The sequence below is a fragment of the Mytilus trossulus genome, chromosome 7, assembly GCF_036588685.1.
Source record: "Mytilus trossulus isolate FHL-02 chromosome 7, PNRI_Mtr1.1.1.hap1, whole genome shotgun sequence".
Lineage (NCBI taxonomy): Eukaryota > Metazoa > Mollusca > Bivalvia > Mytilida > Mytilidae > Mytilus > Mytilus trossulus.
The window spans coordinates 68,729,449-68,745,056 of NC_086379.1; the positions used below are offsets into that span (position 1 = coordinate 68,729,449).

Here is a 15,608-nt window from a genome sequence, read left to right on the forward strand (position 1 = left end):
TAATAATATTCAAGATAATAACCAAAAACTGCAAAATTTCCACAAAATTACCAATTCAGGGGCAGCAACCCAACAACGGGTTGACAGATTCATCTGAAAATTTCAGGGCAGATAGATCTTGACCTGATAAATATTTTTACCCCCATGTCAGATTTCCTCTAAATGCTTTGGTTTTTGAGTTATAAGCCAAAAACTGCATTTTACCCCTATGTTCTATTTTTAGCCGTGGCGGCCATCTTGGTTGGTTGACCGGGTCACGCCACACATTTTTTAAACTAGATACCCCAATGATGATTGTGGCCAAGTTTGGTTCAATTTGGCCCAGTAGTTTCAGAGGAGAAGATTTTTGTAAAAGTTAACAACGACGACGGACGCCGGACGACGGACGCAAAGTGATGGGAAAAGCTCACTTGGCCCTTCGGGCCAGGTGAGCTAAAAAGTAGGAAAAATTGGTAAAAAAGTAGGAAAAATTGGTAAAAAAATGACTATAAAGGGCAATAACTCTTTAAGAGGTCAACTGACCATTTGGTCATGTTGACTTATTTGAAGATCTTACTTTGCTGAACATTTTTGCTGAATACAGATTATCACTATCTATAATAGTATTCAAGATAATAACCAGAAAGGACAAAATTTCTTAAAATAACCAATTCAGGGGCAGCAACCCAACAACCTGTCGTCCGATTCATCTAAAAATTTCAGAGCAAATAGATCTTTACTTGATAAACAATTTTATCCATGTCAGATTTGCTCTAAATGCTTTTGTTTTAGAGTTTTAAGCTAAAATCTACATTTTACCCCTTTATTCTATTTTTAGCCATGGCAGCCTTCTTGGTTTGGTCAAATTTGGCCCAGTAGTTTCAGAGGAGAAGATTTTTGTAAAAGATAACGATACCTGACGCCAAGTGATGAGAAAAGTTCACTTGGTCCTTTGAGACAAGTGAGCTAAATAAGGGGAGTCTAACAAAACTGTCAAAATCAATGTAATCAATCCACAACCAGTTGAACTATACACCTTTCTGAGAAATATATTGTGGATGCATATATGGACATAAGATTCTGGGGTTCTTAAGTCCCCTTAATTTCCTTGTGGCACAATAAAACAGTAATATTACAAAGGACATACATCTTTTATTAGATATAAAACAAATTTTAAATATAATAGTGTAAAAATAAAATTGATGTAAAATAGATTGCTTCTAATATGTTTGTTTTTGTATTGACAATGCTCTTTATACTGCAAGGTAATTAATTGTTTAAGCAAATTTTATACAACAATAATACAACCTTGTTTTGACAAAATGAAGAAAACGTTTGGCAGCATTTCCATAAACAATGTCTTTTAAATCTAATAGTTTAAAAAGAACAATTTATTTTTCTGGAAAAGTTGAGAAACATCAAGCAAAGAAATAAACATGACATAACTTATTTATAAGCAAAAGAAATGAACTAACAGTAATTTGCAACATCCATAATATACTGATACTTAAAACATAATCTGCATATTCATAAAACTGTTTCAACTTTAAGCAATCTCAGTTCAAAATAATCGTTTCTTCACTATCTTTTGTTTTCTCATTAGGAATTTTTATTATTTATCACAGTTTAATGCTTGTTAGTTTTCTATGTTAACATTTCTATGGTTTCCTCCATTCAAACTTAGCTAAAGCATAAATCATTTCACAAAATGCAATGTAATTAACATCATCTTTTCCTCCGATCTTCACATCAAACTTGTGCCAGAGAAGTTTAAATTCTTGTTCATTTACCAGACTGGCTAACTCAAGTTCACTGAGAACACGTCTGAATTGTGATCTTGATACTGTGCCATTGTGGACCCTGTCATAATCTTCAAACAAAGGATATAACTGCATTCGGTGTTTTCTCACCTGTAAGGTAATAACATATAATTAGTACACCTGAATGTAACAATAAAAAAAGAGTCTGAAATTCTTCAACACTCAAATTTCTGAATAAAAGATGAGATATGATTTTTCAACACACTCAATTTTTAATAAAAAAACCATCATGCTTTCATTGCTACTTTCGAATCCATAGTTATAAGACTATTACAACATGTAATTGACAGCTATTAAGATTTTATTTTGCAAGATCTAAGTAGTTATTATTTTCTGTTGAAAGTTCATCCTTGTTGAAAATAACCTTAGAATTGAATTGGGTTTTCTACTTATTCAGTGTCCTGCTAGTTGTTTAACTATCAGGTAGCTTAAGATTTGTGACTAAGCTGTCCATCATTGTACCTCGGGTAAACACCATGTTACATAAACTTTTTTTTTACTTTGCACTGAATATTATTCCTCTATACATTTGAAAATTTAAAAGGTCCATCATTAATCAGAACAAGGAGCTCTTCTGTTGTAAAAAAAATAGCCTCCTAACCTTTTCAGAAATTCTATCCACACACATCGAGAACATTGATTCAGCTTCTGGTTCTAGTTTATTAAGTTCCCATTCTTCTGGAGGTTTGAACTGTACAACTTCCTGTAATGGAGCCTTTTCTAGTTCTTTGAAAGTAAATATACTCTCCACATCATCACAGAACTTTACATAGTCTACAAAATCTGGGTAACCCTGTGATTGGTATCTGTAATATACACAGGAGAAAATAATATAATGTGTGACTTTAAAACAATATGGATGTGAGGTTTTTCTACAATGCCAAGTTCCTGGGATGACCGTTCTTTTTGCTCACACATTGTAAACTAATTTTCAAGCTACCTTGATCAAAAACCCCTTTCCAAAAACTTTAACCTGAAGTGATACAGACAATTGGACAGATGATTGAAGAGATGCACATACCAAAAAACATAATGCCTCTAGATGGGGCAAAAAATCAACTATGTGGAAGGTTATGTCACATTTTTTAAAAATGTCTGAAGATTTTAAATTATATGATCATATATATACATACTTGTCTTCCAGGATACAGACTTCTGATTCCTTTAACTCAAATCTACATAAATCAAGAGCACGACGGAATGATATCTTCTGTACTCTTCCAGACCTGAGTTTGTCATAGTCTCTCATGTACTCCAGAACACGAATTCTTTCTTTACTGACCTGTAGAAAATGAAAAATATCATATTTAAGTGACCTGTTTCAGTTGATTTTTTTGGATTTTTTTCAATGAGAATACTATTAAAGATCTTTAAAATGTGTGAAGCATTTTAATCAAGACAAAATCTCATAGTTGAAGAAGCAAATAATCTAAATTGACTGACCTAAAATGCCAAAATGATTTTTTGGACATTACAAATATGTCATTGAAATTTAAATTCCAAAAATATACCTTAGTTTTAACTTTCATCATAACACCTTCTAAATCTTCAGCAATATTTAATTCAGGTAATTTCTTTGATGCATTTGTAAGTCTGAGTTCTTCTAATCTCTTCTCATACATAAACTGTTGTTGTTCTCTTGGTTCCAGCTCTTGCAGGAATTGTAAGTAGTTAAAGCCAACATCGTTACAGAACTTGGCCTCCAGTGATGCCATCTCAGGCTCTGTGGCATGAAGTTCTAGGATTGTTAAACACTGTCGGAACTGCACCCGGGTCACATGACCATTATTATGTCTAAAATAACAGGAACATATGACTATATATAGTGTAAAATCACAATTACATTTGTATTAATCTAAAAAACATTTGTAATCAAGTTAAAATTAATGCATGGGAAATTTCAGGTAAAAACTGATTACAAAGTTTGCCCTATTCTTCTTATTGTGTTTTACACCTTCTTATATAATCAGCAGAACTGTTTTTGAATAAAGGGACATTGTAACATGTAAATGTAAAGAAGAACTATTAGCATCTAAGAATTGCTTTTTTATGCAAAACATGTCATTATGATGAAAATTAAGGTGGATAGAATGAAATTCAAAACAACATTTTTTCACTATGGTATTATCAGTTTTTTCCTTCTTCTGTAAAGAAAGTAAAAATTCAACTCCCATTCCCTATCAAAGATCAATGAAGTATAAATCAATATTTACAGGTCAAAGTCCTGAAAAACTGGTTTTGTCAGTACTCTTCTTTGATTTGTTCTTTGTCGTAATCTATCCATGGTGGCTTCAAAAATACTTTGATGGTCTTCAGTGCTCTGTTCCCAGTCTACAGTACCAGGTTTTGGGACACGGAATATTTCCTGTGGAGGTACTTGGAAATTTGGATCTTTTTCCAAACATGGCTGTGTAAATACTGAAAAGAAGGAAAACAAATTATGTTTTCGTGGCTTTAATAGGTAAATTGTAGCCTAACTAATTGTTCACAACATTCTGTACTTACAAAAAAAATATCAAGGATTATAAACCATGAATTATCTCCCTTTAAAACATTTTACACATTTTTTTCACTAAAACCATGTTAATCTTATTCATTTGGTTAATTAAGTTGGTGAAATTTGTGAATTCAATTACAGAAAAGAAGGCCTATAAAATGCTGTTGACAGGTACAACAAAAACTTGAATTTTAACAAAAAAATAACCTATATGGTTCGATGATTTTTGTGTCAAGCACCTTTTGAAATTATCTACTTTGGAATCTTATATTTTGTGTTGGTAAGAGTATAACTTTGCAGAAACTTGGTTTCAAGGTTTAAAAAAAAATCCACTGTCACTATTCTGTTAAATATCTATGATGTCTTAAACATTCAGGGATCATTAGTGTCAATGAAATCAACAAAATTCAGTACCCAACAATTAGTAAAGAATTCACAGTATTATAATGCTATAACTGTGAAAATCTTGTTCACAAAACTTGATTTCTATTATCTGTTTCAAAGCTATGATTAAATTCTTGTTGAAAACACTTGAAAGTTGTCATTATTTATGTGTGTGCATGTCCCAAGTCAGGAGCCTGCAATTCAGTGGTTGTCGTTTGTTTTTGTGTAACATATTTGTTTTTCGTTCATTTTTTTACATAAATGAGGCCGTTTGTTTTCTCGTTTGAATTGTTTTACATTGTCTTGTCAGGGCCTTTTATAGCTGACTATGCGGTATGTGCTTTGCTCATTGTTGAAGGCCGTAAGGTGACCTAAAGTTGTTAAAGTCTGTGTCATTTTGGTCTTTTGTGGATAGTTGTCTCATTGGCAATCATACCACATCTTCTTTTTTATATCACTTTCAGTATAATGTTAAACACTAACCTGTTTCAACATCATGTAAAAACCTTGTCCACAACACTTGGTCTTCTTTGTCAGGACTTTGGTAGGCATCAATTAAGACATTATAATGACCATCTGTTAAATCATGGGTTCCCAATTTACTGAGTCCAAGTAATCCCAGACCACGTCTGAACTGTGTCTTACTGATAGAGCCACTTCTTAATGGATCATAATCTTGGAAAAATTCATTCACCTTTAAAAGAAAGAAAAATAGTTTTCAAAATCAGAAGCCAGTAAATAATAGTAAAAGAACGTGTAATAACAATATATACTGCTAACAAGTTAAAAAGTTGTTAATGACAAAATCTTTCTTCATGGTTACATTAAAACTGAACTTCTAACCATGACCCATAAAAATGAGGTCAAGTTATTGGTAAACCTATAAAACCATAAGATTCTATAGACTGTACCTGACTTATTAGTAACTCTAATGTCATACAAGGTTATTAGATTTAACAATTTATTTATTTCACAATGGCATACTTTCACAAGGGAGATAATCATGCTGTATTGAAGTAGTCTGAATTTGATTTATATTCTATTTACGGGGGTACCTGCATTCTATCAACTATTTGGGTAGAAACAATTTGCATTATCAAAAAAGACATCTCACTCAAAAAGTAATTTAGTACCAAAATATGTACATGCAATATAATATAAAAAATGCTGAAACACATCTTTGTATATCACCTAAAATTGAATTTCCTTATAAAAAAGAATATTTCAAAAAAGCTGGAATGAACAATTCAGATATGAACCTTTTTGAAATTTATTCCTTTCCATTGATTAGTCGTTCTATTTTTTTTAGAACTTACTAACATGATTTTCTCTCTATGACTGGTGATTATATCTTTTTTACAATTTTTTTTTATTTATAAACTGTCATTTATATCAATTTTTTTTCTTCTTCAAAAATACCCACCCTGAGTCTACTTGTTAGCACTATATGTCTTATTCTTGACATCAAATCCTCAAAAGAGACATTGCTGATGCTCTGTAGAGTCTTCTCTGGTGCATTTATATTAGTACGTCCCTTTTCTGATATATCAGCATCTTCCAAAGTGTGACCAACAAATTCTGAAAAATTCATAATAAGTTTACATTATTTATCATTTACTTTCTTAAGGTGGTACCCAGGGATGGGCACAATTACTGACAAATGTAATTGATTAATAATCGATTACATGAAGGTGTTTTGTGCAATCGATTAATAATCGATTACTCAGATTTTTGTAAGTAATCGATTGCAAAACTTTTCAATTACTGTCAGTTACATGCTTTAAAATTAAAAAAAAAAAATAGTGAGTTAAACACAAATATGTTGCTCAACATTTGCATAGTGGAAATTTTGAATTTTACCTAAAAACAGCATTTAAAACATTATTTCCAAATTAAGAGTTGACAGTTATTATCTAGATGGAATCTCTTACTGAGGATCAAAATTATTGAAAAAAAATCTTGAAATTTTTACTCTGAACATGAATTAGAATGACTTGGCATTCCATCAATCACTTATAATATGTTCAAGGTTTTTTTCAATACTTCATTCATATTGAATTTAGTACGCTTTTTGGTTTTTATTCATTAAAAGCAGGTATATTTTAGCATAGTTATTTACAATGTTGGAAGTTTTCTCTAAAGAAAATATAAAAAAATAAAATTATTACTTAGTTCAGCTAATTTTAATACTGGTACAGGTACCCAACACCTTAACTAAAATTAATTTGGCTCGTTCAATTTTCATAAAATTTTGACATAGTATTTACTTTGACTCTTTGACAAAAATATAAAAATCTAAAAAAAACTTGAACCAACCGTTTTATCATAAAAATTACACTGGTTATATAGCAGTTTGACTTAAAAAAAATTTGATCATTGAGAAGCTTAATATTCACTAAACAACAAAACGTAATTATATCTTAAATTGATGAGTTTAAAAAAACATTCAACATGCTACATTGTGAAAACACGAGAGCAATATCCACCTATTCCTTTAATCATAAGTGAAAGATCATTGTACAGGCTATTTAATAATTGAACTTGGAATTATTTCAAATTATGGAATTTGCATAATTTCTTGTGCTTAAATTTTTTAATAAATATCATGTTTATTTGATATTAAAATGGTTAGAGCGGTTCATAACACTTTTGGTACAATGTATATTGTATAGAAAGTGTTGTGCAAGGCACTGAACATTTAACTGTTTTTTTTTGTGTAGCGTTGAAAGGGTTAGTAATAAAAGAAGATCTCTTTATACAAACCTTTATCTACACATTGTACAAAAGCTGGATAATTAACATCCCCACTAGCAGGGTCTTCAAACTTTTTACATAATAACTTCATGTCCTCTGCAGTTACATTTAAACTTAAGAAATGTAAAATTCTTCCAAACTGTAATGGTGTGACAACTCTGGTATATGCCTTACCCTGTAAAAAAACATTCAAAATTATCTCATAAAGGCATATTAATCAAAATCCTTGTCAAGTAAAACATTCATGTGTATTACTCCATAACTATAATATATTCCTACAAACAGCTGAAAACATTTTATTTGATCTGCTCTGTGGTTTGACTGATTAATTGTTTGGATAGTAGTTTTACATGTTTTACATTAAATTTCAATAATCTGCTAATTGTGTGTCAAAATTTACTTAGTTCTTGCATATCTTGTATAGATATGTTTAGTTTCTGTTTTACTTAGTTGTTTTCTATCTAAATAGTAGTTTTTCATGTTTTATAGCAAGACCGTGTAAGAGTATTTTCATGTTTTCCATCTTACATTGTGGAATAATATTTAAACTTGTTTTATTTAGTTGGTTTTTTTTTCATTTCTTGTTTCTCGCTCTTTAAGGTTGCTCAATTTTGTATTTTTATTCCTGGGTAAGTTTTCTTAATCTATTTTTGAGAAAACAACATTTCATTTTCATTACGATACTGTCTACTTCTTTGCATTACATATCTTTACCACTGGTGTTATTTGTCTGTATGGTATTCTTAACTTCTTTTTTTTCTCAATTGAATATGTTTAAAAATGAGTTTTGTTTAGCTTGATGTGACTATTTTTATTTAAACATGTATACTAATTACCCTGTCATAATCCTTAAAGTATGTGTACATCATCAGTCTCCTGCGTCTAACCTGTTCTGCCATTTCTGACAAAACCACATTCATTCTGGCCTCCTCAGCATCTGTCAGTGGTTTCAAAGTCTGTAAAACAATGGTACACACATTTAACATTAAGTAAATAAGAATGGAGTATGGCTAAAATAGTGGTGAAAAGTATAACAATGTAATAACAACATATAAATGAACACAGAATAGTATTTTCGAATGAAAATAAAAATCCAACTGGTTTATACTATGATGCTGATATAACCTTTTTTTAAATACCATATTCAAATTACAGTGAATTCCCTCTTTAATATTCCAGAAGTTCAAACATTCTGTACAAATTTTAAACCTTGGATATTTCAAGACATAGAAGTCACCAAAATATATGTTTTTATAAAACTAGAGATCAATCATAAACTAAAAATGAACTACTATTTTGAGACAATCTTGTTGCATCTGATAACATCTAAATCTCTATACATTCTGAATTAAAACCTGTTTATAAAGAAAGTTACCCTCGCCAGTGCTCCTCTTGATGGTCTGACTACTTCCTGTAATGGTTTCTTGTCAAGGTTTGGTATGTTAAATGCTGAAAAATATCAAAAGAGAAAATTAGTATAAATTAACCTTTCAAAGTTTAACAAACCTCAATTTTTAAACGTGAAATAAGGAGATAAGGAATACATTAATGAAACAGCTACATAACTCAAGACCTAACTAAACAACAAAATAGGACTGTATTTAAATACATTATAAAACTATTTTTAAAGAACATGATTTTCAAATAAATGTGTCTAATATTAATTAGTAATGACATTTGAAGGTAAAAAGTGATATATCAATTAAAGCAATAAAAAGGCAATAGACCACTTTCTAGTTCATCCATCACCGGAAAAAACTCGTCAATTATACACGCCTTTATGACGTCATTTACCAGATAGAGGGGGTCGCCTGTATCCCTACACTATTAACGTTCATCAAGCATCTTAGTGATCGTCATTGTGCAGGATAAACTATAAATAATTGTTGTTCTGTAGGTACTTAATGACAATTCCCTAATGACAGCAGTACTGATTGTCAATTTTGAGAATTTAATTTGCCGAATAATTCATACAATATAGAATTATAGTTTCCAACCACTCGCTCAACATTGGAACGGAAGTGACGACGCCCCTAAACGCACATATGACATTCACTAAAACCAGAGTTTTTGACGGAAATGCATCAAACTCGAAAGTTGTCTATTATCGTTGCTTACTAAAAAAGATGACTTACAATTCAGAAAGACTATGAATGAAAAAGTATATAACAAATAATTAAATGTTTGTGTTTGATCTTTTAATTACCATTTTCCATCATATCACAAAATTCTTTATATTGTACACGCCCATCCTGTCTTCTGTAATACTCAACAACTTTCTGTATCTCTGGTCTCGATAACTGAGCTTCCTTTCCAACAGCAAGGGCCAGTCCACATATAAACTGGTTCTCTGTTATAATACCACTCCTTAATTTATCATGGTCTTTGAAGAATTCTTTTGTACGGATCCCATTTTTGAAAACAGCAACTCTGATTTTATCAAAGATCTGGTTCAATGTTGGATCTGAAGTTGGCTACAAATGACAATAACATCATAAATTACATACACGTATAATGATGTTCATACAACATAGGACTATTTTAGAAAATTGTATTGATTGTGGGTCTCATTGGGGTCTAAGCGTGAAGCAGGATTGCTGATTTTTTTGTAAGCGTTACATGTGAAAGTCAAATTATTGTGTCGTGAAAATGGGAAATGAGGTCTTGTGGGACCGGGGAAATGACAAAAAAATGAGAATTGCTTAGTATAAAGTGTCAGCGGGATACGGGAATCTGACAAAACAGTAAGCGGGATCTGGGGTCGGAACCCCCCAATGAGACCCCCTTGATTATGTCCCACTTTTTGTTTTTTCGACAATGTATAGAATTCTAAATAACTTTTGTCTTGCTTCAATAAAGGACTGCATACAAACACAGGGTAGAAAAGCATTTAAAAAAACAATCTAAGGACGGATGTTTAAAAAGACCAATCACCCATTAATTTTAACCTTTTGATACCATCTACAAATATTAGAGTGAAAGCTTGACTTTAATTTCTACTTAGTATTACAATGATTAGTTATAGTATTCAAAATGTATTGTAACATAACAGTTTACAGGTACACATTAAATGTGTGAATTTAAATGGAAGACATGTTTTCTGAATGCTTTTTCTTAATTATTATACCTGCAATGGGACATAGTCCACAGATCTTTCAAATGTTGGTGTAAGTTGTTTCTGTTTGACTATTTGTCCAGTGATGGCCACAATATCATGATGAAGGTTTAAGTAATTAAGAAGTCCAGGTTTGCCAGGATCTCTGTATTTGTTTACTAACAATGTGATTTCACTCTCACTCACATCTGGGGGACCAGGAAAACTTCGGTAAAACTGACAATGAAAAAAAAGGTATCATTTTTAAATTCATACACAGAAAATTAGATAAAAATAGATAAATTTGAAGTATAAATAACATTTAAATGAACTTAATTTCTCCAATATATTTCAATTTATCAAAATCATGAAGATCTCTCTTCAATTTTCTTTGAAGTTTTTACTTTTCTATCTATGACAAACCACTTAAGCAAGAAGTCAGTTCTTGGCCTGATTCATAAATACCAATGTTGGCAATAGTTTGAAATTCGTTTCTGAGCCTCATTTCTTTAACATTTCTTTAAACTCTTTTATGGTTATGAGTACATGTACTAGTAATGCAGACAAAATTCTGATGTTCTGCAAAGGTTTGTTGCTTTTAAAAATATCTTTAGTGCAAAAGTCTTCAAGAGATGAAATTCATTAAACTAGGTACCTGGCTTTCTGTAACAACACCCATATGATGACGATCAAAGTCCTCGTAACAGGTTCTCAGGTTGATTCCATGGTATTGATAAAACTGTTGCATACGACTTAAAACCCCCAAAATAACATCTTCTTGTGTGGGAGTCAATGGACGAACTGTTCTTATGGTTCCAAGACTACAATTGAAAAAGCAATTACAGAAATCTTAATTATCTTAAACTGAGAGGGTTCATGACTTTAAATTTTCATTTTTGCCAACAAAAAAATCTCTGGTCATTTTTAACTATTTATAGTAACACGAATTGATGGACTTGTAGATTTTCAAATTCACAGTTTCAGACATTCTACTTGACAATTGCAAATCAATAAAGAGTATGTGCACAGTCCATTTAAATCGGTACCTCATAGAGGAAATTTTACCATGCTGTAAATTTAATTGATAAATAAGCTAAGTTCAAGTTAACAGGTTAAATTAAATGGACAATATTACAGAGTCCATGTAATTAGAGCATACGGAACAGCTGTCTGCGCATAAACATTGAAAATAATGATAAATGTAACGTTTATACTTTCTGAGATATAGCAAATTGAGTATCTGTAAAATAGAAGTGCATAGCTATATGTATAAAATACATTTACATGAAAATATTAATAATTAATTAATAATAGTTTGGGCTACTAGGTCTAATTTAAGGAGCTTACAATTCAGGAGCTTCCACTCTCTGTCTGGCAGGATCTTTGGTTAAATCATGTGGATTAAAGTTTCTATCTATTTCTTCACAGAATGCCTTATAATTAAATCTGCCATTTCTCAAAAAGTCATATTTTTGTCTTAAGACAGCTTCCTGTTCTGTATCTAACTTCAAGCCTAATGTTTGCCACAAACATCGAAAAAATTGCTGATCTGAAAAAGAAAGTCTGTTTAGTATAGCAATCAAATTTAACATCACTGTAGTTATTTTAAAAATCAATGTAATTATTACTTACTTATGAAAACAAATAAAGAGGGAATCTATATTAAAATATTCTAATCAACTAATATCATCCATTTTCTTAATCTCAATATCTTTTCAAATGTTTCTCTTCAATTTCACGATATCTTCTTGCAGATTAACAAATGTTAGTTTACTGTTAAACAATGTTACTAACCAAATAACAAAAAGAGATCTTGATTATCTTTCCTAGATACTGCCTCATGTGAGATTAACGAAATGTAAGTTGATAAATGATAAATAAATTAACCTGTTATGAATCCTGATCTGAGTTTGTCAAAATCTTGAAAGAATTCTGTAACTCTAATCCTCTTTGTTTGTGCAAGAGTTCTGATGTCATGTTCTAAATGGTTTGATGCCACAGCAGCAGACATCTTGAATCTACAAATATAATATGAAAAATATCAAAATAATTTTTTCAAGGATTAAAAATATGTGGATTAAAACCTAAAAGATATTTAAACACAAACCATCATGCATGCTTAATATGCCCCCCAAAAAATAAATACGTTTTATAAAATTGGAGTTCACAGTCATAGAAATTGAGGTTTGGCATTTATTGGACCAAATTGACAATGTTAAATTGTTTCTTAGGAATGTATTACATCAAGCATCTTTGAAGAATGAACGTAGAAATAATGTTTTTTCTGTGGCTACTTATACACCTGATCGCTAATCCCGGCTGACCCGGCCGCTTAAACTTTTGACGTCAACAACAATCACTTTTTCCATTGTGGCATCAGATATTTTGTTTTATGACGTCAACATTTTAGGGGAACCTGTGTGATATCCAGCAATGGCAGACAAATAGCAATAAGTGTATACACTTTATCCCTAATCCTGGCTGACCCGGTCGCATGAACTTTTGACGTCAACAACAATCACTTTTCCATTGTGGCGTCAGCTATTTTGTTTTATGACGTCAACATTTTACGGGAACCTGTGTGATATCCAGCAATGGCTAACAAATAGCGATAAGGTGTATTAATATTCCCTTATGACAGAAGTGTTGATTATCAATTATAAGAATATAATTTGACGAATAATTTTAACAATCTTCTTCAATTTTAGAACAATATACATGTAGCATTATTTATTTCAACTAAAAGCTCAACATGGGAACGAAAGTGAAGACGCCCCTGACTGGACAGAACTTAAGCAGTCAAGAGCTTTCAATCATCTCCCCATTTGTTTCGTCTATAGACTAGTATAGATGATTATCTTAACAAAACACAGTGCCATACATTAAAATTACCATGTATTTTTATAAACTTGCTTTCCAAATACAGCGAGAACTAGCTGTATTGCATGAGAGGAAACAGTTCCAATGTTGCTTGGATACAGTAAACATGCGCACGTTGATTTCCGGTTGGAACCGTCAATGAGGTGTGTTTGACTTTCCATCGTAGGTACTCCTCGAGTTAATATTGAATCAAGAACGTATTTATATAAGCAGAAGACAAGTCCATTATGGCATAGTTATGTTAAAAGTTATAAATTCTTGATTGATTAAAAGAAATGTTTACAGTGTTTTTGACAGCGGGTCTGTTTCATGCTAATTGATCATGCAGGGACTTATATAATTTCTATACCTACTTAACGTTATATAGAAAGTCCCTGCCTGCTATTGATGAAAAAGATTTCAATCATTTATGTTTTTATCTATTCATTTGGGACTAGCTTATGATACAATCATATATAGTCCTAGATTTTCATTAACTTGAAATCTTTGCCATTGGTTTTATTAGATATGTAGATATGGACAAATTAAGCATCACAATAAAGACCCTCATACAAGTTATTTGTTATGCTAGGAATACAAATGAAACATTGAACTTGATATCTGCTTTATTTACTGAGTAATCATATTTTGATTTGGTTACTTCTGGTGTCCACAGCGGAAATTTCTGGTTCTTGTAAGTTCATTTCAAGTTTTGGTCTACATACATGACCTACTATATAAAAAAGAAGATATGGTATAATTGCCAATGAGACAACTATCCACAAAAGACCAAAATGGCCCAGACATTAACAACTGTAGGTCACCGTACGGCCTTCAACAATGAGCAAAGCCCATGTCGCATAGTCAGCTATAAAAGGCCCCAATATTATAAGACAATGTAAAACAATGCAAACGAGCCACCAACGGCCTTATTTATGTAAAAAAGAGTTTGCAGATGATAGCATCAAATACTTAACTATTACTATGCTTATCCTGGAGGTTTTGGTATTTCTCTTTAGCAATTGCCCAAATTATTTACCCAATTGCACTGAGTTTTAATTCTTCTCCAACAAATTGATAAGCTGGTTAGACATAGACAATAACTTACTGAGGTTGGGTGGTAAGCATTATTTCTTATTTCAATGAAATCACTCCGATACTCAGTATAAACACCCTGCTTTAACTGACGCAATTTGTTAAGACATTTAACCAGTTGATCAGTGTGTGGGGGATCTAAACTGCAGTTTGGTAAACTATTTGAATAATTTCTGATGTAAATGGCCAAAGCCTACTAAATAAGCACAGTATATTAAAAAGATTTCCATAGCTTTCAACATGGACATATGATACAATATATTTCTGCTTTTAAGAAGATAGTGATGCTGTACACATGCGGCGAGGTATGAACTAAGACTGTTTTCACTTTGTTATATCATTATCGTTTGAGCTGGGGCTTCAAATAAACCAATATACTAGCTCGACCGACATTAACTGTCATTTTCTATATATAACAATATTCATTCAAATTGTTTATATAAATATAAGGTGATGCGGTATGATTGCCAATGCGACAACTATCCATGAACGAAAGTTTAAGTGAAGTGGATGTAAGCAATTACAGGCAACCATATAGCGTGGAGAAAAGTTAAACATACCGTATAGTCGGCTTCAAAAGGCCCTGAAAATTAAGAAACATTTCAATTGAGAAAACTAACGGTCTAATCTATAACAAAACAATTTACGAAAATAAATATGACAGATATGAACCAACGACAACCACTGGACTACAGGATCTTGAATTGGGACATGCACATACAGAATATTTGTGATTGTCTAATGGTGTTCCTGACATACAGTCCCATCATCACACAGCACATTCGAAGATTTATTTGATCTGATAAAGATTTGAAAAAAATTGTATTTTCTAAATACATCAAATATCTTATTATCATGTGTATTTCAAGATGATTTGAATGTTTTCTTAAAACATATTTGAAAAAATGTATTTTTTTCATTTTGTTTTACAATCGATGTGTTTCAAAATGTCTAATCAAAATAGATTTTATTTAATACTGTAAAAACAACTCATAACAAAATAATAAGTGAATGGCATTACCGTAATTAGATTCTTTGAACACACCGCTCAATGCAATTATGGCAAGTGTCAATTAAGTGTGAACGTATATTTGTTCCACCTAACAGAGGTTCCACTGGAAACTTT

General features: G+C 31.4%; 1 protein-coding gene across 1 annotated transcript; it reads right to left on the reverse strand.

Annotated features, from left to right (window-relative positions):
• Nucleotides 1-1,111: 1,111 nt before the first annotated feature.
• LOC134725669 (uncharacterized) lies at nucleotides 1,112-13,543 on the reverse strand. Its single transcript, XM_063589683.1, has 16 exons — nucleotides 13,421-13,543; nucleotides 12,416-12,546; nucleotides 11,876-12,077; nucleotides 11,184-11,349; nucleotides 10,562-10,765; nucleotides 9,641-9,908; nucleotides 8,810-8,883; nucleotides 8,271-8,390; nucleotides 7,444-7,609; nucleotides 6,104-6,258; nucleotides 5,164-5,374; nucleotides 4,013-4,217; nucleotides 3,311-3,593; nucleotides 2,933-3,081; nucleotides 2,401-2,605; nucleotides 1,112-1,889 (listed from the first exon to the last, which is right to left on the reverse strand). Exons 2-16 carry the CDS (start codon nucleotides 12,537-12,539, stop codon nucleotides 1,638-1,640), a joined length of 2,784 nt encoding a protein of 927 aa, XP_063445753.1. The 5' UTR covers nucleotides 12,540-12,546; nucleotides 13,421-13,543; the 3' UTR covers nucleotides 1,112-1,637.
• Nucleotides 13,544-15,608: the final 2,065 nt, after the last annotated feature.

Excerpts from the sequence above, each read along its gene's own strand:
- LOC134725669 (XM_063589683.1), bottom strand. The coding sequence starts at position 12,539 with ATGTCTGCTGCTGTGGCATCAAACCATTTAGAACATGACATCAGAACT. Across the intron at positions 11,350-11,875 it reads AGAGTGGAAGCTCCTGAATT|TCTTGGAACCATAAGAACAG; the intron begins GTAAGCTCCTTA and ends TTTCAATTGTAG. Across the intron at positions 3,594-4,012 it reads GTTTTTCAGGACTTTGACCT|ACATAATAATGGTCATGTGA; the intron begins GTAAATATTGAT and ends CTGTTATTTTAG.